The 25,323-nt window shown below is 36.8% G+C and overlaps 1 protein-coding gene across 5 annotated transcripts in view; it reads right to left on the minus strand.

Moving 5' to 3' along the window:
* Positions 1–25,323, minus strand: part of LOC127805779 (alpha-aminoadipic semialdehyde synthase) — an 86,642-nt gene that overhangs the window by 2,977 nt on the left and 58,342 nt on the right. For 4 of the 5 annotated variants that reach the window (XM_052342552.1, XM_052342549.1, XM_052342551.1 and 1 more), the window contains 10 exons: positions 24,582–24,753; positions 23,845–23,941; positions 23,552–23,718; positions 18,967–19,024; positions 18,671–18,811; positions 17,552–17,899; positions 16,804–16,884; positions 16,464–16,529; positions 11,047–11,164; positions 10,316–10,445 (listed from right to left, as the gene is read on the minus strand). In XM_052342552.1, the coding sequence (XP_052198512.1) occupies positions 10,316–10,445; positions 11,047–11,164; positions 16,464–16,529; positions 16,804–16,884; positions 17,552–17,899; positions 18,671–18,811; positions 18,967–19,024; positions 23,552–23,718; positions 23,845–23,941; positions 24,582–24,745 (1,370 nt within the window). In that variant the 5' untranslated portion in view covers positions 24,746–24,753. Of the gene's footprint in view, positions 1–10,315; positions 10,446–11,046; positions 11,165–16,463; positions 16,530–16,803; positions 16,885–17,551; positions 17,900–18,670; positions 18,812–18,966; positions 19,025–23,551; positions 23,719–23,844; positions 23,942–24,581; positions 24,754–25,323 lie in introns of those variants that run through there. The other variant, XM_052342553.1, reaches the window with a different exon arrangement.

Consider the following 25,323-nt stretch of genomic DNA (forward strand, 5'->3'; position numbering starts at 1 on the left):
GAGACTAGTTTATCTTAGTTTGTTATTTATAATAAGCATAATGGGCCTTAAACCTATGGGCTTAATCTAATTACAAAATAAAACACACACATATAATAATTATAATATATACTAATAATTCTAACACTCTCCCTCAAATTAGAGCATAGATATCATATGCACCAAGTTTGTTACAAATATATTCCACTTGAGCACCCTTTAGAGACTTGGTGAAGACATCTACAAGTTAATCATTAGAATTAACAAACTCTATAACAATAACACTTTCAACCAGCTTTTCTCTAACAAAGTTATAGTCAATTTCAATATACTTAGTCCGCTCATGGAACACTGGATTGGAAGCAATGTGTAAGACAGCCTGATTATCACAAATAAGAGTAATAGGAGACACCTCACAAAACTTGAGTTCCTGCAAAAGTTGTTTAAGCCAAATGAGCTCACAAGTTGCATTAGCCATAACCCGATACTCTGCCTCTGCACTAGATCTAGCTACTACATTATGTTTCTTACTTTTCCAAGAACCAGATTTCCTCCCATAAGAACACAATACCTAGAAGTTGACCGACGATCAGAAGGAGATCTTGCCCAATTTGCATCTGCATAACAACAAATATCTGTGTATCCCTTATCCTCATAGAGTAGCCCTTTACCTAGCGCTATTTTTATATATCTCAGAGTTTGGATAATAGCATCCTAGTGAGAATCACATGGAGAACTAAGGAATTGGCTAACTACATTCACAGCAAAAGCAATGTCAGAACGAGTGACTGTGAGATAGTTCAACTTGCCTACCAGTCTCCTATAGCTTCCAGGGTCTAAATAAAGCTCCCCCTATCTCAGCAAGAGTTAGACGTTCGAATCCATTGAGGTGTCAACTGGTTTACAATTCACCATACCAATTTCTTCTAAGATGTCAAGTGTATACTTTCTCTGAGAAATTGAAATACCACCTCCTGATTGAGCAACTTTAATACCCAAGAAATACCGAAATCGATCTAGGTCTTTGGTCTGAAAGTGCTGATGTAGATGTTCCTTCAGCTTCTATATTCCAACCTGATCACTCCATGTGATAACAATGTCATCTACATAAACAACAAGGTAGATACATAAGGAAAAAGAATGGCGATAGAAAACCAAATGATCAACCTCACTTCGAGTGAGACCAAAGGCTTGAACCACAGTGTTAAACCTGTCAAACCACACCTGTGGAGATTGTTTCAGACTATATAGAGACTTTTTGAGTTTGCAGACTACATTGGACTCCCCCTGAGCAACAAAACCAGGTGGTTGCTCCATATATACCTCTTCTAGCAAATCACCATGAAGAAAGGCATTTTTAATATTAAGCTGATAGAGTGGCTAATGACGCGTAGCAGCCAGAGAGAGAAAGAGGAGAACATAGGCCATTTTCGCAACAAGAGAGAAAGTATTGTTGTAATCCAACCCATAGATCTGTGTAAAGCCTTTGGCAACCAAGCGGGCCTTAAGACGTTCCACCTGGCCATTAGGACCCACTTTGAGAGTGAATACCCAACGACAACCAACGGGAGTCTTTCCTGGTGGTAAAGACACCAAATTCCAAGTACCATTTGAATGTAAGGCGTCAATCTCATCTTAACATAGTCTGGTGCCAACCAGGATGGGACAGAGCTTCACCTGTGGTTTTAGGAATAGAAACAGAAGAAAGACTCGAAACAAAGGCACTATGAGAAGGAGACAAACGGTCATTGCATAAAAAGTTATAAATGGGATGGGGATTACAAGTAGACCATGTACCTTTGCGAAGAGCAACACGGAGATTGTCGGGCTCAGGATCCGGGGCAGGAAGGACCACAGACAGAGAGAGTGAGTCAAGAGAGTCCTGGGCTGGAGGAATGCTGGTGCTGATAGCAGGATGAGAACGACAGTGATATGTAAGAAGTGGAGGAGCCGTGGTAGGTGGACCGAAAAATGGTAGGGTAGGCGCCACAGAGGAGACAGACGGACCCAAGGAGGACAACGGAAGAAAAGAAAAAGGAACAGGAAAAACCTAGTGAATAATCTGTGAATTAGACTGAGCAATCGAAAAAAAAGACTGATGTTCAAAGAATGTGACATCAGTAGACAAAAAATAGCGATGCAGCTTAAGAGAGTAACACTTATAGCCTTTTTGCAACCGAGAATAGCCGAGGAAGATACACTTGAGGGATTTTGCAACAAGCTTATCTTGTCCAAGTGAAAAAGAATGCACAAAATAGATACATCCAAAAACACAAAGAGGAACAGAATAAAGTAGTTGTGTAGGGAACAAAAGGGAATGAGGAATTTTCTCCTGTAACGCTGAAGATGGCATGCGATTGATTAGATAACATGCAGTTAGAACAACATTGCCCCAAAATTTGGTGGGAAGATTAGCATGTAAAAGGAGCGTCCATGCAGTCTCAATAAGATGACGATTTTTACGCTCAACAACACCATTTTGTTAAGGTGTGTAAGGACAAGAGGATTGATGCAGGATGCCATTAGCAGTCATAAAGGTAGTAAATGGAAAAGAAAAATACTCAGGAGCATTATCACTACGTAAGGCACGTATAGAAACTCCAAACTATGTTTTTATTTCAGCAGTAAATGTCTGAAAAATAGAAAACAACTCGAACCGACTCTTCATAAGAAGCAACCAAGTGCAACAAGAAAAGTCATCAATGAAAGTAACGAAATATGAAAAACCAAGAGTAGAATTGACGCGAATGGGCCCCCATACATCAGAGTGCACAAGGGAAAAGGAAGACTCAGCTCTATTATTGACTCGACGAGAGAAAGAATGACGAGCGTGTTTACCACGCTGAAACAACTCACACACCTTTCATATTCAACAACCTTTTGAAAGAATCCTTCATGGTAAGGTTAGCGGAGCTAGTCAAGATTTGATGTCGGATGGCGTCAAACTCTAGTTTTAGACCGGAGAGAGCAATAATCATAAAAAACTTATCTCGTTGAGTAATCTGTTCAGTGCGGGTCGTAGTGAGAGGAATAAGAGCATCAAATTCTTGCATGAGAGCCCGAACCTGCCTCAAATAAGATTCCATGGACGACTCCTGCTTGAGATTCTCGATATTAGAAACCACAGTATACAAACGTTGGATGTCGTTTGTATAACACTCTTCAGCTTCCTTCCACACATTAACACAAGTTTCCAAGGGGCGAAAGAGCTGCATGGTGGAAGGATCAATACACTGTCGTAAAAGGCTACATAACTGGGCATCAACTTGTTCCCATCTAGCCCGATTAGCTTCTAGCACACTTTCAACCTTTGTGGTAAGATGATTTGCTTGGCCTTGCCCTTTAAACCACATTTTGACAGAAGCTGTCCATGAGAGATAATTGGCCGACCCTATCAACTTGACAGTGGTAATATTGGTTGTCTCAAGATTGAAGACAGTAAAGGATTGAGAGGCAGCGGGGGCAACAATAGGTGCCAGAGCAGGAATAGCACTGGCAGAAACGACGTCACTGAAATCAGACATGGTGAGGGTTTCGACACCAGGAGTGGCTTGGGGAGTTGCCGACGATTAGATCTGGAAAAGCCAGAAAAAGTTGGCAGGCAGACACGTTGTCACGCTCCGGCGCGTGGAGACAGAGGCAGCAAGGAACGGCGGCGCGTGGGTGGTCTAACAGTGGAGAGTCTGCGGCGGTCGGTCGATCTAGGGGCGTCATACCCGATGGTGGTGGCGGTGTGATCCAATGGTGGCCAGACAGTGAGGTTCTAGTATTGGGCAGTGATGTTTGGGTTTGACAACTAAGGTTTTTTTTTCTCACCGGTGGCTCTGATACCATGTGAGAAAATAATTATGAGAAAAAAACCTAAGAGACTAACCTCTCTTAGTTTGTTATTTATAATAAGCATAATGTGCCTTAAACCTATAGGCTTAATCTAATTACAAAATAAAACACATATATAATAATTATAATTGATAAAATACATTCTCCTTATTTATCTTGTATTTTATCTATCTTGTACTTTATCTTTATCTTATTTCTTTCTTGATTAGGTTTATTTATATTTTTCTTTGTTGTAATCTAGTCCTATAAAATAAGAATGTAATGTCTAAAATCTAGGAGAATTCTTTAAAGAATTCTTAGGAAACTCTTGTATAATTATTTTTCATTCGTATCAATAAAATATACGAGAATACCGCTTCCCTTTCTCATTTTTCTACATGGTATCAGAGCCACATTAATAGACTGATATAGTAAACCCTAGTGCCTTCATTGCATAGCTTCAAGTGCCTTCATTGCACCATCACTATTCACTGTCATCGTCACTGTTCACGTAGAAACGCCTCTGTCCGGCCACCGCCTTCCAGCACCACCACCACTATTGGGTTCGTCGTCATCAGATCAACTGACCACCAGAGAACCACCGCCATCGGAGTCCACAGGCGCCCCCACGCGCTGTTGTCAATTCGCTTCTGACTCCACGCGCCAACGCGTGAAGGAGCGCCCGCAGCCCTTTTGCCTTTGGCTGCTCTGGATCTGCTCTCCCGTGTCTTTCTAGCCCATCCCTGGTGTCAAAATCTTCCGTTGCTGAGTGCTTCTTCCTTCCGTTGCTATCTCAAACTGCAGATTCCATTGTTGTCTCATTTTTCTTCTCTGCTCCACCTGAGTCTTCACCATGACAGACACTTCTGAGACAAAGAACGGTGCTTCATTTGACATGCCAATGGGGAGTTTGTCTAACAGTAACCTTCCAGGGTTACATCAATCTTATAGGCTTGATGGAAGGAACTACTTACAATAGGCGTAGCTTGTGCGGACTTTCCTAAAAGGAAGAGGTAAAATAGCCCATCTGACCGAGCCTAGTCCAGATGCTAAAGACACTAATTTTGTTGCATGGGAAGTAGAGGATTCCTTGATAATGTCTTGGCTATGGGGCTCAATGCACCTTAAGGTAAGTAAAAATTGCATGTTCTTGTCTACGGCTAAGGAGATTTGGGATACTGCAAAGCGTACTTATTCTAAAGTGCAAGATGTCTCGGTTATTTTTGATATCAAGATGAAAATAAGTGGTACTAGACATGGTTCTTTAACTGTCACCGAGTACTATAATAAAACGAATGGATATTGGCTTGAGTTGGAACATTATCAAGATATCAAGATGAAATGTAGTGAAGATGCAGCCACCATAACTACAATATTTGAAAGAGATAGGGTAGTTGAATTTTTAGCAAGCCTTAATGTTGATTTTGATCAAGTAAGGGTGCAGGTCCTAGGGAAAGACAAAATTCCTTCTTTAAATGAAGTCTTTGCTATTATTCGTAGTGAGGAGTATAGGAGAATAGCTATGCTAAATGAGACTTCTCTTGAGGGATCTGCAATGGCAACTAACAAGAAAGATGCTTCTCGGTTTAGGTCACAACAAGGTGGGAATGTTTTTAATCTTAAAGCTCAAAATAAAGATGGTTTATGGTGTTCTTTTTGTAAGAAACCCAGGCATACTAAGGAGACCTGTTTTAAACTCCATGGGAAAGAAGCAGTACTGAATAAGGCAGGAGGGATGAAGAATCTTCAGAATTTTCAGCCCCGACAGCAAGTTCAAGCCTATCAAGTTGCCAAAGAGGAAGAGACTGCATTGGAGAAGACAGATTCAGTTACTGCCGATTCATCTATCATGACCGAACAGCTTAATGCTAAAGAAATTAGCAAGCTTAAAAGCTTCCTAAAGACTATTCAAGGTGGTTCTTATTCCATGGCCCAAACATGTATTTGCTTGAATTATGAATCTTGTATTGCCTCACATACTATTAGGAATAATCTATGGATTCTGGATTTGGAGGCTACTAATCATATGGCCTTTGATATAAATGTCTTCGATTCCTATACCCCACTAAATACCTCCAAAAAGATAACGGTGGCAAATGGTAATACAATTCCTATAGCTGGACATGGTAATGTAAATCTCAATTTCTCATTGCCTATGCAGCATGTTCTTCATGTCCCAAATCTTTCTAGCAACTTGATTTCTATTCATAAGCTAACCAAGGATCTAAATTGTTGTGTTGTCTTTTTCCCAAACAAATGTGAATTTCAGGCACTGGACACGGGGACGAAGATTGGAGTTGGTGAGGAATGGAATGGGTTGTATTTTCTGAAGACATGTAGTGCTGATCTTAAGGGGGAGAAACCTTCAGCTTACTCTTCTCAGCCAGTTTCAGCTTCTTCAATTCCTATTTAGCCAGCTGTTTCGATTCATGATTTTTGGCTTCAACATTGTAGTTTAGGGCACCCTGCCATTAGTACTATGTAGTCTATGTTTCCAACTATGCTTAGAAATTTGGACATTTCTAATCTTATTGTGATGTGTGTGAACTTTCTAAACATCATAGAGTTCCATATCCTGTGAGTAACAATTTATTCTCTCTTCCATTTACTTTAATTCATTCGGATGTGTGGGGACCATTGAAAATTCCTAATTGTTCTGGGCTAGGCGGTTTATTACCTTTAATGATGATTGTACAAGATCAACTTGGGTTTATCTCTTAAAGAATAAGGCCGCTATTAGTTCTATCTTGCCTATTTTTTATAAGATGATATCTACTCAATTTGGGTCTCAAATTAAAAAAATTTGAACTAATAATGCAAGAGACTACTTCAATCATCACTTGCATAACTTCTTCCAGCAAGAAGGTATAATTCATGAGTCTTCATGTGTTGATACTCCTCAACATAATGGTGTAGCATAAAGAAAAATGAGACATTTTGTTAACCTTGATCTCACCCTTATATGATCACTCAAAACACTCAAACGAAATCTCTCCTTGATTCGTAAATGACCAGCAATCAAAAAACAAATCAAGAACCAATCAAGAACACATAACACACAAGAATTTACCCTGGTTCGGTCTTAATGAAGACCTACATCCAGCTTGGCTATCGCCCCTACTTTCTCCACTATCTCGAATGTTAATACAAGATTACAAAGCACTCAAACTCAACTCTCACCTAACCCAAAAACCTGAAAGCTATATAGAGTTGATAGAAGAAAGATATTCCCTCTTCCTCACTGCTCAATCTTATCCCAAGACAGTCCACTAATCCGAGAAAGAAAAGCCACACCCAAAAGCCTACCCCTCCGCCTCTATATATAAGAAACTAAAAGGAGAAAAGCCCCCCTGACCAACTGCCCAAAAATGGCAGTTACAACCAACTCGGTCAGCCCTAGAAAAATAATAAAATCCTTCTAGAAATACAGCATAAACATTACATGAGAATATCCCTACTACTACAAGCCCTAATCTAGAACAAATGATTTAACACATTTGCTCAATGTTACTAGAACTCTCTTACTACATCATTCTGTCCCTAAATCTTTCTGGGGGGAGGCAGTTTTGACTGCTGCCTACTTAATTAACCGAGTTCCTTCTACTCTTCTAAAACACCAAAGCCCAATTCAATGCTTGTCCTCCTATTTTCCAGCAGTGTTTTCTCATACTCCTCTTCCTCTGAGAGTCTTTGGTTGTGTTGCTTTTGTCCATGTATCCAAAAATAATAGGGATAAACTGGACCCTCGAGCCCTCAAATGTGTGTTTCTTGGTTATTCACCCACTCAAAAAGGGTACAAGTGTTACAACCCTGCTACTAGAAAATTTTATGTGACCAAAGATGTTACATTTGTTGAAAATTAGTCATTCTTTGGTCCTCCTAGTGCTGATATTCAAGATACACATATATCTTGGGCTGATATAAATAATGATCTTCCCATTTTTAAAACCTCTCATGATTTGCAGATTCATGCCCCATCTAACTCTTCCTTAGATGAACAAAACCAGCCGGAACCTCTAGAAGAACAACTGCCATCCACTCCAATTCGATTCAAAGGATCTCCCTATGTATTTAAGAGGAGAACACAACAACAACCCATTCCAGAACCTCTTCCAGCACCAATTTCCTCTCCTAATCCAAGTAATGAAACCTCACGTTGTTGTCCCTCTGATTCTCAGCCCAATTCTGCCACATCTAATTCACTGCCTGCATCAATTACTAATGATCTTGATTTGCCAATTGCCCTTTGCAAAGGGAGCAAAAGCTGCACCCAACACCCTTTGGCCAATTATATGTCTTATCACCGCTTATCTCCAAATCATAAGGCTTTTCTGACTTCCTTAGACACAATTCCTATTCCTAAGACAGTTAATGAGACTTTCCAAGATCAGAACTGGGTTCAAGCAATGCAGGAGGAGATGAGGGTCTTAGAAAAAAATCAGACATGGGACATTGTCCCAAGCCAAAGGGAGTCAAGCCCGTAGGTTGCCGATGGATTTTTAACCTCAAATATAATGTAGATGGGTCCCTAGAGAGGTATAAGGAAAGACTAGTTGCTAAGGGATACACACAAACTTATGGTATTGATTACCTAGAAACTTTTGCTCAGGTAGCCAAAATGTCAACTATGTGTATCCTATTAGCCCTGGCAGCGCACTATGGCTGGAAGTTGCACCAATTTGATGTAAAGAATGCCTTCTTGCATGAAGATTTAGAGGAAGAGGTGTTCATGGAACCCCCTCCCAACTTTGATAAAGGGTTGTCTGGACAGGTATGCAAATTAAGGAAAACTCTTTATGGCCTTAAACAATCTCCTCAAGCCTAATTTGATCGTTTTTCTAAATCCATGAGACATGTGGGTTATTCTCAAAGTAGGGGTGATCATACTCTTTTCTTTAAGCATTCCTGTGGGGGAAGGGTAACAGCTCTTTTGGTTTATGTGGATGATATTATTGTCACTGGAAATGATTGTGAGGAACAGGTACAACTTAAGGATAATCTGTCCAAGACTTTTGAAATTAAAGATCTTGGCATTTTGAAGTATTTTTTGGGTATAGAGGTAGCTTATTCTAAAGCAAGTATCTTCTTGTCCCAAAGAAAATATATTCTTGATCTATTGCATGAGACAGATTTGCTAGGTGGCAAAGGTGTAAGTACTCCGGTGGAATTTAATGTTAAACTATGTGATCAAGGTCAACCAGTGGATAAAGGGAGGTATCAACGATTGGTCGGCAGACTAATCTACTTATCTCACACCAGACCAGATATTGCCTTCACAGTAAGTTTGGTTAGTCAGTTCATGCATTGTCCTACAGAAGATCATATGCAAGCTATACGACGAATTCTGTGCTATTTAAAGACAACTCCAAGTAAAGGAATCTTATTTAAAGCTAGGACAGATTTGGATATCACAAGATACGCTGATGCAAACTATGGAGGGTCTTTGGTTGATAGACACTCTACCACAGGTTATTGTGTTTTCTTAGGTGAAAATTTGGTTTCTTGGAGGAGTAAAAAGCAAGGGGTAGTAGCGCGATCAAGTGCTAAAGCTAAATTTCGGGCACTAGCAATGGGCCTATGTGAGTTGTTGTGGTTGCGAATTATTTTGGAAGATTTGAGGATTTTCAGCCATGGGCCAATCAAATTGTGTTGTGATAATAAGTCAACTATAAGTATAGCACATAATCCTATGCAGCATGATTGCACCAAACATGTGGAGATAGATAAACATTTTATTAAGGAAAAATTGGAAGCCGGATTGATTTGCATTCCGTATGTGTCTTCAGAAGAACAGTTGGCTGATGGTTTGACCAAAGGACTGCCTCCTAAACAGTTTGAAGACTTGGTGTGCAAGCTAGGGATGGTTGATATCCATTCCCCCAGCTTGAGGGGGAGTGATAAAATATATTCTCCTTATTTATCTTGTATTTTATCTATCTTGTACTTTATCTTTATTTTATTTCTTTCTTGATTAGGTTTATTTGCATTTTTCTTTGTTATAATCTAGTCCTATAAAATAGGAATGTAGTGTCTAAAATCTAGGAGAATTCTTAGGAAACTCTTGTATAAATATTTTTCATTCGTATCAATAAAATATACGGAAATACCGCTTCCCTTTCTCCTTTTTCTTCAATAATATATACTAATAATTCTAATAGTCATCAAATATGTCTTCTATTTATTGCATGGTCTTGGAGTTGAAATGCATTTTAACAGGAATCACTTTCCATTATGTAAAGGAGGCTGATCACACTTCGACCAGGAAGTTTAATTAAAATAGCACCCAACTCGGAAAAAAAAATGGTATTGATTTTTCATTTAGAGATCCACTCCAGGCAACCCTGATAATCATTTTGTCTCTAAAATGACAAGGAGGAGTGTGCTGCTTCATGGTGCTTGTTAGTGGTTCACGTCAATTGAGGATATCAAGTTGATAATCTCTTTCAGATTTGAGAACAATATTTTTCTGGAGTAGAAAGGCAAACCTGAATTACCTAGCAGAGCAACAAAGACATACCTGAACTTGTAAGCTAAAGGGTTATTTGCAGCCTCTGGGGATGGAAGGCCCCCACAGTAAGAAGTAAAAGATCGAATATTCCCTCCCCTGACATGTGCTTGGTTGATTATTTTCATTGCCATCATATGATCTGAAGCATCCAAAAGGAATCATGGGTCACAACAAATCTTCTGCAATTAAAATGCCATGTGTTTCTGATGGCATTTGCTTTTCTGGAAAACTTGAATATATTAAAAAGATCATGTAAAAAAGGGTAATAAGATGAATAAAATTTTAATTATGGAGATGAAACAGAAGTGTTAATGAAAATTCCCTATTTATTTAACGGTGGTCAGAATTTTCAAATACCAAAACCCCCATCACTTGATAGTTCACATCTTTTAAGTGGTTAAGACTGGGAAAGAATTGAAACTTTACAAATCAAAAACACCCTGTATGTTAAGAGGTGCACAGGAATTCATAAAACAAACTCTTCCGTTACACTGGTCAAAGCATTTCCAAAACCAGGCTACTTGCCAAGCTGTCTAATAGAATTAGAACATTGAAAGTTTGAGTTAGACAACCTTCAGGAAAACTTGCATAGTCCTAAGCATATGAAAAATACTCAAATCAACTCAGTCAAACTAAAAGAGAACTGGATACATCAAATATTGCTGATGTTTTCTTAAGTATTTGTTTTATGCAGAAAAACCTTTTCCAGAAAAAGAGAGAATGTATCAGATATAAATTACCTATGCCAGGATCCAAACCCATCTCACCAAGAATAGTAATACCAGCACTCTTTGCCGCTTCATCTAGCTTTAACATGGAATCATCAACATAGCTAGCAGTGACAAGATGTTTCCTAAGCTGCATTAAGAAACATCATTTTAGCACATTCTTAGTAGAACAGGAAAACAAGAACCAACATATTAAGCCTCAATCCCACTATGTAGGGTCAACTACATGAATTCTAGCACTCTAATCAATTTATTTGCAGCCTTATCTTTTGTGAGGCCCTTATAAATGATCAGGGAAAGTAAGAAAAAAATAGAGATTAAATTAACCTCAATCTTGATACATTGAGTTAGTACCATACAGAAAATGATTGGAAATCTATTTCTCTCTGCATCTAACATTTATAGTTTTAAGATTTCTCATCTCTCTTCCAGAATGGCCTTTTAAGACTTTCTTCCTCATAACTCCATCTCAATTATCCTAATTGGCTTATCCAGCAGCAGCTTTCCTATTAACTATCCCATCATACTATCTCCCAAGAAGGCTACATATGTAAGGGTGACATGTATTATATTTTGTATCATTATGAAGGAGAATTGGACTTCTTGTTGCTTTAATACAACAATAAATTTATAATGTGGGAAAGTGGGGTGTGAGCCTCAAGATGTCTAGAGAATTCTGAGTGTCTGCGAGACTTCCAAATGATCAGGAGAGTTCCCAACAACCCTAAGAGTTTCTGGCGATCCTGAGAGTTCAAAATAATCTCAAGGGTTCCGAATGATCTTGAGAGTTCAAGATAATCCTAAGGGTTCCAAATGATCCCGAGCCTTCAAAATGATCCTGAGACCTTCAAAGGACCTAGTGGGTTTAAAATGATCGAGAGACTTGCTAAGAAAGGAGTCGATTAAGGGTGCATATCAGTATCTCCACGTAGACGCTCCGATGTCTAAGTCTCTGAGAGTGCTTGAGTGCAATGTGAGAATTCCAGTATCAGAGTAGGCATACTTGAGTGAGGAGATGGTCCCTCTATTTATAGAGGAGGAGGAGGTTGACACATGGCACTCTGCCGACGTTTTTAGGTGGGAATCCTAGAGGCATCTTTGAGGACTCTTGGAGGATTCTTTGACCAGGTCTCGCACCGCCAGGAGGATCTCGGGGAGATGCTCCCAGGCCTAGGTGGTTCACGAGATGGTCTTGTATGGCTAAGTAACCTATGAGTTGCCCCAGAAGGGTTTCTTGGTCATGTTAAGAGAGGCTTCCAGGGGTGGCGAGTTGTTGAGTCTCATGCTCGAGGGTGTGTGATAAGGCTTGAGGTAGCAAGGAGTTGGACCAAGCCATCATGATCGAGTAGGGGAAGGAGGCCACTTGATTATACCCACTCGATCATGACTGAGTAGCTGCCAAGCCACTCGATTGTTGTTCTCCTCTTTCTCCATCTATCAATCTTCTTGTCCTGAGCCCCTTTTGTAGCCTCTAGTGCTTTATTGCTTGATATAGGTCGACTCGCTTCGAGCTTGTTTTTTTTGTTGGCTGGTGAGAGGAAGGCCACTCATGAGCCACTCAGTCATGGCCGAGTTTATTAGTCTCCATGTCTTGTTTTGCCTTCTTTTGGCTCACTTGGCCATAGTGATGGTTTTGGTTTGCAAGTCACCTGATCATTTGCAACCCTGCCACTAGGATTTTCGTAAACCTGGATTGATTACTGGGCACAATAGGACTAAGACTTAAAAATGATCACTTGGCTTCAGTAAGATTTGACAGCTCCCCAAAATCAAAATTGTTGCCAAATTAGGCCCAATGCTCCTACAAACCTAGTTGGTGTAAAAGGGATGCATACTGTATCTATGTAGGTTGAAGTAGTAGTAGAGTTACTAACAAAGATTGAGTTTTAAAAAAAAAAAAGAATTTTTATTACATGGTGCACCCACCAATGGGACATTGAAACATGGTAACTTCCAGTGGAATAAGAAAGAATACGGGTGTTTTCTCCAAAACACCACAAAAATTTTTCCAATCAAAACCATTAGAATGGAAAAGACAGTTGAAAAGCAACTACTGCAACTATGAGAAGGGAGTAGGCAAAACCCGAAAAACTAACTCTTACAGTTAGACATGATAAGTGAGAAATGAATAAGATTAGCCCATAAATTCTCATTGACCAAACTGTGCTCCTCAAATTGGGCACACTTAAATTTCTACCGTTAAGACTTAACTGTAATGTTAGACTTGAAATTCTAATAAGTGTTTACATCAACTAGGAATTCTCAAAACACATGTAGAAATGACAACAATACAAATAAACTTATACATTTCTTACATAGCATATACAATTTTGCATTAGTTCTATAAAAACAATGACAAATGACTCGGTTCCTATTTTATGTTAGAACCAAGTGAAACAAAAAACAATGCAACTTATTTTAGAAGTATCAGATATTCATGATGTTAATAGATGTTAACCAAATTAATGGAGTTCAACACCAAAGGGGGTGGGGTGAATTGGGTTTATGAAGATTTTAACAAATTTACATAAATTAAAATGAAAACAGAAATTAAATGAGTATAAAGATAGAGAGAGCCAACATGGAGATTTATTGTGGTTCGGCTTATCACCAGCCTACATCCACTTCTCTAGCTCCAACTAGAGGTTTCAGAAATTAAAATGAAAACAGAAATTAAATGAGTATAAAGATAGAGAGAGCAAACATGGAGATTTATTGTGATTCGGCTTATCACCATCCTACATCTACTTCTCTAGCTCCAACTAGATGTATCAGAATAATTTTGCATTATTTTTTGGGTATTGAAGTGGTAAAAAAAAAAAAAAGAAGAGGTGCAAGATTGAAATAGTACTTTTTCTTGTCAAAAAACATATGCAGTTGACTTCTTGTAAAAGTTTGGAAGGATAAATTGCAAGCCTGCCAAGATACCATTGAACACAGGTGAGAAGTTTTGTTTGAATAATAGGGCCAAAAAGTTTGATAAAAAGCAGTTCAGAAATTTGATGGGAAGACTTATGTATCACACTCGCACAAGGCCAGACATTGTTTTGGCTGTGAGCCTCATTTCCTGATATGCACATTCCTAGAGAATATCATTTCAGTGCAGGTAAGAGAATCATCAGATATGTTAAAGGCACTCCACACTTTGACATTAGGTATACAAGGCCAAATTCAATAATCTTGTTGCTTTTACAGATGGCAATTGTGTAAGTAGTGCAGGTGGCAGGAAAAGCACAAAAGATTATGCCTTCAAACTTGGTTCAGGAGTCATTTCATTGGCATCAAAGAAGCAACAAATTACAGCCTTAAAACGTACTGAAACTAAGTATGTTGCAGCCACAACTACAACTGGTCATGCAGTTTGGTTGAGAAGAGTTTTAGAAGATTTGAAGCTGAAGTAAGATAGGTTGACTGTGATATTTTGTGACAACAAATCTGCAATAGCAATGCCTAAGAATCCAGTGCACCAACATTGAAATTATCACAAATTAAACCAGCTTATATGATTACAAAGGCATTATTAGATAAAAAATTCAAGAAGCTTAGGTTCATGAATTGAAGTGCAATCTCCTTGAATTATCGTGGTTGTGGGTTGTTGAAGAATTAATTCAAATGTGACTTAGCTCCACTATTGAGGACTTGGTCTTAGTTCCACTTATTTAAGCTCCATTTGCTGTGAAATTTTTGCTGTCATGAGAATCGCTTTTATGAGAAGTACTTTTACAATAATCACTTTTTTTAAAAATGTTTTAGTGTTTGGCCAAATTATTTAAATGCTTTTTAATGTTGTTATATGTGTTTGGCCAGTGAATGAAATAAGTGCTTTTAATAATCAAATTACCAAAAAGGACATTGACAAAAATACTTTTGTAGTTAATATTGTTTGTATATTAAGATGTTTTCAATATTTTTTTAATTTTTATGATTAAACATTATTTTAAATGACAAAAAATTTATTACATTTTTTTGCAATAAAATGTATTTCATATTATATATATAGATTAAGAAAAAGTAAATCAACAATGTTTGCCGCCATGGAACCCCCAGCGATGGGGGTGAAGGAACCCCCATGGCTGGGGGCGGAGCAAGGGGTGGCTGTCTTTGCTCTTTTTTTTTATCTATATAAATATGCATGTATATATATAAAATATATTTTTTAAGTATACATTTGTGTATATAAATCATGTGTGGCCAGGCTTTTTGCATAACTAATCCAAACATGTGCAACTAATTACATATTGAGTTAATGGTGAGACTTGATACCATGTTAAATTGTTAACCATCATCTCATCTAAAAGCTTAAGATGGTAGATAGAGAGTTAACTTTATCCTTTATATTATTATTTTTTTACTCCAAGCAAATTAAAGTCATAAAAATCTTAACTATAAATCTAAAATATTTCCAAAATTCAAATAAAACAATTACATGAATTTGGTGGAAAGTTCTTAGGTTAAGTAAATCCTGTCAGTACAATACATTGGGCATATATATAATGATGATGCTAATAGAATATGATGAATATAAAAATAGTAGTAATAATAAATAACTGGACTAAATTCTGCTCCTGGATGGATAAATTTGAAGTTAGTTAAGATAAAAAATCTAGTTATGACGGAAAGTATCTGAGCTCCCTTGCGGATCCTCATAGTAGGGTCACAGAATCAAGTCTCAAGAGGATGGGTCCAACATCTCATTTAGCTGATTTTCTCTTTGGGACTACCGTATCATTTTGGAGAACACGCTCAAAATCTCAGAAACAAAAATTTAAGAATATTTATCATCTTCAAATTTCCCAAAGAGAACCAAAACAAGTCCAAGCAGAATCTTTTAGCCATTGTTTGGCTAACAGAATTTCCCAGGTCAAACCATGTCATATATCTAATTCCATACCTAGCAACTTTTGCAAGAATAGAAAGTGAACATCAAAGTCACTACTACTGCAGAGAGCGTTTGCAGATTTTCAGAAAACGAAGATATGATGACTTAGCTGCTATTTGTTAGGCACCTATAAGTAGAGAAAGATATAATGTTCATTAACATTACATGGAGATTGTTTCCAAGTCTTTAAAATAAAGAGTAATTGAATCGATGAAGAGAGTATAAATTTTGACTATAGACGAATGCAGCAAATCATGGTAAAGGGGGGAAAAATCTAAATTCTTGTGCATAGATGCATGTGAATGGGGTGATTTTTTTCAGAAACAGGAGGAAGTTCAATTAGAATACTCTTTACCACAAGATTGTTTTTTTATTCAAGTAGCATTTCCATAAAAGCGTAAAATTTGCTGAAAGAGTATACAGTGGCCAGCACCTATCACAATCACAGCCCTAGGCCCCATGTTGTTTTCTCTTGGTGGCATTAAATATTTGCTGCAATGCAATGCAATGAGTTATTAACAACAAAATACATAAAGGAAATATGCCATACCTCAATAGATGCCTTTGCTATGATGCTGTGGCAACTAGGAGGCAATAAACTGATAACGACTTCAACCTGTTTCAGGCCAACAAAATTCATACACAATGTAAGACCATTACCAAATTTTAGATAGAGGCAAAGAGTGAAAATTCATGTACAATTAACAGGCCACTTCCTATTTCCTATGTGAATGTATCAATGTGCACTTAAGTTGGACGATCATCTTCAGTTTCTAGTAGACCTCCTTTTAGAGGTTGATTGAGAACTTATGGAAAAGTTTCCATCACTTAAGTGAAAAGGAAATCTGACAGATTTTCCTGTCTAAGATATGCAGTGAAAGAGACTTTACCTGTGAGATGTACTTATGAAGACTTCCACTATCCATGATATCAAGTTGAACTGCTTTTGCATTTGGAATACCTTCAATTATCTGGATTTGGTCCTTTTATTATCAGATACGAATTTTCAAATGCATCATAATAAACAGATGTTAAATAAAAATTAGTCAAACTAGATGTGAAACCACACAAAACAAATACATATTCGTGTGCAGATGACAGCATTTTAAGAAGTAAAAAGGAAAACTGGTATTCATAGTAGTACAAGAACCAACAATATTAGCATCAACAGGAAGAGTAATATTGGACTCAGCAAAAAGAAAAAAGGTAATATTGATAATACTAATGATGACAGTTAAAATGACTGCTATTTCCTATGTTTCTAAATTAACAAGAATTCTAGCCATAACATTATCATTATGAAAAAAATTAGGAGAAGTTGGCTCAAGCAAACTGAGAAAGACAGATTATTGGCCCATAAACCTATATGAAAATTCTATTATATCTTGATAATTTCAGAAAACTAGCTAATTCCAGAAGTTCCACCCCCCCCCCCCCCCCCCCCCTCTCTCAATAATAATGATAATGTTCTCTTTGTGCAACATCCAGATTACTACATTGGGTAGCTTTTCTAACTTTGCAATCCATGTATGAACATATGTGAGGAACAAACTTCTATTCAAGGATTAATAATGGAGAAAAGGCACAGCATGTAAGATGGATCACATCAGTGCAATATCATGATATGTTCAAGTGTACCTCTTCTGCATCTCTTAAGTAAAGAGATGCAACAATGACTTGAACATCATTTGGCTCTTCAAATTCATCTTCTGTGCATGTTTTCAAAAATTGCTGAGAAGAAATGCTTCCTATTGATGCTAAGAACTCAGCAGCTGGTCGACAGACCCGGCCTGCACCAAGAATTAGGACCACACTTTTCTTTTTTGTATTGTCTCCCTTACCGAAGTCACCTTTATGGATTTTACCAACTTTTATTGATAGCATGTTCTTTTCTTTGTTTAATAATCCCTGAAATTGACTAGGATTGGCAATAGAAGTCAAAGAATCAACAATTTGATCTAGAACTGCACTGTCATCAGCACCCACCTGTTCCAAACAATGACAAAACCAATCAAAGATATTGGAGGCACCTTGGATTATATGCACATGAGGACATGCCTGTCAGACTACATGCGCACGCGCACATATACAGAAAGTATTACGCATGATGTAGACATTAAAATAGGTGGGATTATAAAATGCATTCCAGTGAGTATTATAAATAAACTCTCCCGCTTATTTGTAGTTTTGCAGCTGTGGCAGTCTTTATCTACATGCTTGTTGACTCAAAGCTTTCTATGCAAGTTAAGTAAATAATTCTGAGAATATCCATATGCTCCATTAACATGAAAGTGATTTAACAAACTCTTTTTTGGTTTTCACAACATTGTGTCAAGGAATGATGATATGGAAAAGAGGATCTCTTTCTCCATGCACGCACACACACACGGTAACATTTATATGCTTAAGGTTGAGACAAAAATGTCACATGGATGTAAATAAAAGCTCGAGGTATCAATGCAAAACCAAAACAAGTTTTAAATGAAACAATACTGTTTCCACTGTAAATGATTTACTGCATTTCTGTAATAGAAGATTTTTAGTCAGCTTCTAATGATGACTTCTTTTGTCAATCATCAATGTTGGTCAAAACATCTAAGAATTTTTGGAAACACTCCCCATGTTCCTGACACAACCAATTTATGCAAGGTTTAACAGGTACTAATACTGCAGAGTAACTAGTCATATTCCACAGATCTTGACTGTGAAATTCTTGAGATTTCTTCTAAGCTCAAACCAAGATATAAGATCACTTACTTCAAGTTCTGAATAAGACATAGCATTTGCACTTTGACCCACTTGACACTTAATCAAGTGAAAGGAGCCACCTGCAGCTTCAATAATGTCCAAAGCCCCATTTATCAGAAACTGATCAAACAGATGGCCACTCAAGGAGACCTGAATGTTTAGAAAAGAACAGTAAGGTGGAACAGGAAGTTATAATGAATAATAAGAACCAGAATAATGTCAGCAATATCTTAATTTATACAATAGTTGAAATCCTCACTAATGTGATTTATGGTTAGTAGTAGACATGAAAAGGAATATCATACCAGTATGCTGTATTTCTTCTTATTTGAGTGGCTGTCCACAAGATTTTCTGATAAATCTCTGCAAGTTAAGCAAGGTACTTCAGATTCATTAGTTAATAACAGAACAAGCATATTGAGTTTGATATATTAACTTGACAAAGTTTTATGTAACACGATAATCTTTTAACAACTTCCAGGCCTAAAATCCGGTCAAGACCAACCAAATAACATAATTACATGGTGATCAGCAGTTATACCATGCATCCAGACCACAGTAGGGAGTCACAAAAATGGAAAGAATAATTACTAAATGTAATGTTGGTCCCCAGTTTTATATTGAATTTTTTATTTATTTTGATGATTCGAAAACATCCATGATTTATTTAATGATCAATTTTCAACTTATTTTCAGATAAGATTAAAGGACTATGGTCTTATTTTTTTTATCAGATTTATTTAGTCCAAAAGCATATTGGGGTATTCTGAAATTTAATTTCACGCCTTATAATTTGTTCTTGTTCTTCAATGACATGAATGTATTGATGTAAAAAGAACACATTTTGGAAATTCAAGAGAACTTGAAATGGGGTTTGAGTCAAGTCCATGTGGTTTTGAGGATCAAGATGACCCTTTGTCAAATTGATTCAACCCCAGAAGTTTAACTTGAGGCCATCTTAGCTGAGGAGGGATCTAGCTTATGTCAAATTAAGGGCTTGTTTGAATTTGCTGTCTTATGTTGCGAAAGCAATGTTGATAAAAGGAGTGGTTGGAAACTGAGCGTGGCACTGTGTTTTTTAATGTAAACAAGTAATAAATAAGTGTTTGGGTTAATATTTTACTGTTGTGTTGTAGATATGCAAAACTCAAAGTGCTAGTTAGACAACCAAACAAAATAGTATGACAAGATGTCATTCATCACACACACAAAAATACTGATTCCTATTCATATTTATTCTCAAAAAACATTTCTATCTCTCATCAAATTAAATGCAGTCATACGAAAAATATTAATGCCTTTTTGTTTTACATGTAAACATATTTAAAAGTAAAGGGTAAAATTTTCTATTTCTCTTTTTAAAATAGCGAGTCACATTACAAGTTGTTGAGCTTTTAATTTAAAGCAGGTTGTCCTTCACTTTTGATTTAAAGCAGCTTAACATGTTTTTTTAGAAGGTCAGCAATGCTTAAAAACAAAGTTGTTCATAACCAGACACTATTTTTTGAAACTTCTTTAATAAAAAGTAATTGTGCTTTAAGCACCACAAAACTAAACAGGCCATAAGTTGGCACCAAGAGGAGTTATGGTTGGCATGAAGGATGCTCGGGACTGATGATCTGACATCTACCTAATTGATTCAAGAACAAATGATTCAGAACCTAGTTCTGGAAAATTGAAACTATTGAATTGTTAACCACCATGTCATCTACAAGCTTAAGCTAGTAGGAGAGCTAACTTTATCCTTTATAATATTATTATTTTTACTCTTAACATGCCCCTCATGTGTGGCCGTGCTTCACTACATAACTAGTCCAAACACATGCAACTATTTAAATATTACGTTTGAACTAAGGTAGTAAGGTTTGAACTCAGGACCAGGGGAAACCAGGGTGGGCTGGAGCCCCCCAATTTATTTTAAAAAGTGGACTTTTTTGCCTAAAAAAATTAATTTTTTTTTCAAGCCCACCCCAAGCTCGAGCCGAAATATATTATCAGCCCAAACCTAAAATAAATCTCTGATCTTTAATTCTCAAATCTCAAAATTAAACCTAAACTCAAATCCTTGGAATTGGCCCGACGACGATCTTCTTCTCGTCTCAGGAGTCAGCTCTCTTCAATCTTCACCTCTTCCAGACTTCCTCAGCTAATATACATTGTAAGCCATCTCTTGTATTTCAAAATCTGTTTAAAGTGTGTGTTTGGATCTTCACTATTGCTTCCAACGTCGGGGGCCTGCATCGGGTTTTGCTAGGGATGGCCACGCAGGCTGCTGCTTCGTCGCTGCTTCCGACAAAATCTATGAATTTTGTCTCATGTATAAAGCTTCTTCTTCAAGAGATGCGTGATGATTGGTGGGAAAGTTTTATTTGGTATGTGGTGCAATTTTGTAAAAGTAATGATGATAATGTGTTGGAATTAATTGATCGTTATATGGATGGTGCTAGACGTTCTTGTCAACAGAAAAATAATATTACAATGGAGGACTACTATCACTTTCAGATATTCAATACTGTAATAGATTTTCAGTTGAAGGAGTTGAATAATAGATTTACTAAGAAAACAATAGAACTTCTTAAGCTATGCGAGATTTTAAATCCTATAGATGGTTTCAAATCATTTTCTATAGATGTTATTTGTGGTTTAGTTGAGGAATTTTATCCTTTGGATTTTAATAAAGAAGAGATAAAAGATTTGAGGAGACAGTTGGATCACTACAAGTTTGATGTAATTTGGTTTCAAAATCTTAATTCTCTTTCTCAATTATGTCGAATGTTGGTTGAAACGAAAAAGTCACGTTATTATTTCTTGATTGATAGGTTGATTCGTCTAGTGTTGACTCTTCTAGTTTCTATAGCAACAACAAAATGGGCTTTTTCAGGGATGAAACTCATCAAAATTTCACTTCGCAATAAATAAAGAATGACTTTCTAGCAAACGCCATGATTATCTACATTAAGAGGGAGATTGCTCTTGGTATTAATATAGAGGTACTCATTGACAAGTTTTATCTTTTGAGGAGTAGCAGGTTGCGACTTTAAGTAGTTTTATAAGGTATTTGTATTGCACATTTTTAGTATTTTTTGTTGTTTTTTGCTTTCTCTTTTTAAGTTAATGAATTATGTTAAATATGCATGTAAAGCTCATTAAACTCCCATTTTTTCCTTTTCGTTTTTCTCCTATTGGTGAAGCTCACGGTTGGAAAAAAATTCTGCTTAGGACTTTTGCTTACTCTAATACCATATTGAATTGTTAATCACCATCTTATCTAGAAGCTTAAACTAGTAGATAGAGGATTAACTTTATCCTTCATATTATTATTTTTACATTCAACAGGAACTTGCAACTTAACCTTCTGCCGATATTAGTCAAAACCAAGAGGAGGACTGAGTCAATATCATTATTGCTGAAAAATGAAAATGAGCTGTCTGTTTAAGCCAGGAGTAGTCAGGATTTGATTCAACTCCAATGCTGAGAAGTTTGAAGAGTAAAAAGCCCAAGAAATGTATCAAAAAGATCTGGAATATATCTAACAAGTCCTCAGTGGTCATAAACCACTTTGATGAAATAACATCAATATTTTCCCTCAATTATTGATGACAAACAAGCGTTTATTTATTTACGTACACCTACAGAAATTTAAAGACTTCAAACCCAAACTCTCTTTTATGAATCCCATATCTAGCGCATCCAACTTTGAGAGAGCATTATCATCATTTACTAAGAGCTTCTTATTCTATGTAGCCATTCGTAAAATAGTTCGGAAACCAGTATTTATATTTCTCAAGTGATTTGTGAGAATTTCATGCCATAGGAACATTCTGAAAACCTATGAAAGAAGGTTGTTTATAGTATCCTTATCAGGGTTTTAGAATAAAACTTTTGTTGTAGAGGCAGGCCAGCACCTGAACGCTGGCTATTGTTAAAGCTATTCAAGAATATTGGGAAATCCCAACAAGGAGCCTTGCAGATTGGATATTGGCTTGGGTAAATTTCACCCACACTACAAATTTTTCTCATATTGCAGGTGGGATGATTCATACATACATTTCATTCAGCTAGGGTTTCACCATTAACTGCTTTTTAGGAGATTTCACTACAAATAAACTAATCACCCTTCTTGGATTCGCACACATAGGCCAACAATTAGTATCAAAGGATGGACTCTAATGATAGGTTTAACCACATTAGAGAAACATTATGTCAATCGTAAAAGAAGCCTCTATTGCCAAAGGGCAACCTAGTACTATAGTCATTATTCTCTTGTAGTTAAGAGTATTTAACCTAGTAATATACCTGATTTAGACAAGATTGTTGTGGTGCTTAAGACTCTAATATCCACAAAAAATGCTACCATGACAATGGAGAACTTAAGTATCTAAATATTAGTCCTCTATGTGCTTGTATTTCTATTATTACTAAATATTTAACAATAATCACTCACACCCCTAGGCTAGATACATAAAATGCTTTAAAAAACAAAATGTATTTATTCATCCATCCAAGGGTAATATTCAGCAATTATATAAATGCATGCAAAACTGGCACCAGCATGTATTCTAGATGCATAAGTACATAACACCCCATTCATTAACATCCTTCAAGTGTGTCCCCAATGCACAAGACCCCCCCCCCCCCCCCCCCCCCCCCCCCCCAGGGGGGCTCTGCAAGGGTTGAGGGAGGGTCATTTTTTTCTGCAACTTTACCCTTGTTTTGCAAAGAGGCTGTTTCCACAGCTCAAATCTTTGACCTCTGAATCACAAAGGAACAAACTTACTATTGCAACCAAGTCACACCCTCCCCATAACATCTTTTATACCACTAAAGTAACCGCCGACAAACACAGTTAAAATAAATTTAAAAAAAATCAAAAAAGCATGAACAACTCACCCTGCATTAGAGTTTTGCATTCGGGGAATATATTCAAATAAGGGAGTAATAGCTCCACCATGTGCTATACATGCTCGTTTTAAGTGAGTAGGTAACTCTTCAATGCTCCCTGTAGAAGCCAAATTGCCAATAAATTGGGATAGGATGTCGCCAAAATGATGTGAAGCCTTTGCCACCAATAACATGTCAGATGTAACATTAAATAATTAGGCATTTCCAAGCATTATTACTTCTAGACATATTTCACTATAAACCTTTCTTTTTAAATAAAAAGATTAAAAGATGAACAACACCTCTCTTGCAAACTCAGTGGGTAGACTGTCAATGGCCAAACATATTATACCATTTCCATCCATATCATGATGGTACGAGTTATTGATAGGATCATATCTACAAAAGACGATTTATCAATCAGTAACTTATCTAAAAGCTTTTGAAGCAATAAATATATACAAAAATAAGTTGTTAGAAATTCCATCTAAAGTGTAAATATCATGTGTAAAGAGTAACAGATTCTCAGCTATGTGATCAAGGATATGGTATAGTTTATTGAACAAAGCACAAAAGAAAAGCCAATGAGTCAGAGAGGTGGGAGATCATAAATGTTTATTTGAAATATATTACGTGTTCATTGCATTAAAAAATACTCAAAGAGAAGATTAGAGGGGCCATCCTTTATGTGATAATGGAAACTTGATTTGAGTGAGAGTGAAAAGACAAATGGCCTTTTGCAAATAGCATGAAAAGTTAGCTCTGCACTTCATCCATCCCTCACAGAAGCCACATTTATGGAAAGTGTAAATGGTGATGGCCTCCTAAAGTTTCAGATGCACGCAGCTCATAAACAGACTACAAAGGATCGTCCAACTTGTAAACTTTAAAATTTCAGAGAAAATATGGCCCATAAGAGAACTATCAGTGCAAGCTAACCAGATATACTGTTTTCACAACACAAGCCAGAAAAATTAGTCCAAACTAAGACATTTCTTGGAACTTACAAAATATTCACGTCATAAATATAATGCATTACCTGAAGAAAGGTGAGTCAATTAATGTATTTTGGTCAACAAACTCTATTGAGCCTTCAATGTCACAAGTTATGTCAGAAATTCCAACGAGTGGGCAACCTTTCCTCATGAGATCTTGCACCTGGTTGGTAGTCAACAACCGAGGAAATCTTTTCTCCCAATACATGCAATTGACTGCAGAAAGAAATAAAAATACTTAAAGACTTTCTGTCATAAAAAATGGCATATAAAATATGAGAACAACTAAAAATAGGAATTCACGTATATTTGTTTTTGTCTACAAGAGATTAAAGTGGTTATTAGAAAATACATGAATGAAAAACAACAATGTATCAAGCCTTAGTCCCACTTGGTGGGGTTGGCTACATGGATTCTATCTTGCCAATCATCTCTATTTATGACCATATCCTCTACAAGGCCAGTATAATGAACATGCCTAAAAGTTTCCCATTAAATTTTTTCTTGGTTTATCACTTCTGTTAATTTGTTTTCCCTTTCTATCAATTCTCCTTATAGGAGCATCTATCAGTCTTTTTCTCTAAACTATCTTAATCGTGTATCACACATTTTACCTTTAATAGGAGCCACTTTGATCTTATAACGTATAATCTCACTTCTTAATTCTAGCTTTTACTATATGGTCACATATCCACCACAATATCCTCATTTCCATTATGCTTCTATTTTGCACATGTTGGTGCTTTACTACCCAACACTCCATGTTATGGAACATAACTAACTTTA

Source organism: Diospyros lotus, chromosome 7 (genome assembly GCF_014633365.1).
Source record: "Diospyros lotus cultivar Yz01 chromosome 7, ASM1463336v1, whole genome shotgun sequence".
Taxonomy (NCBI): domain Eukaryota; kingdom Viridiplantae; phylum Streptophyta; class Magnoliopsida; order Ericales; family Ebenaceae; genus Diospyros; species Diospyros lotus.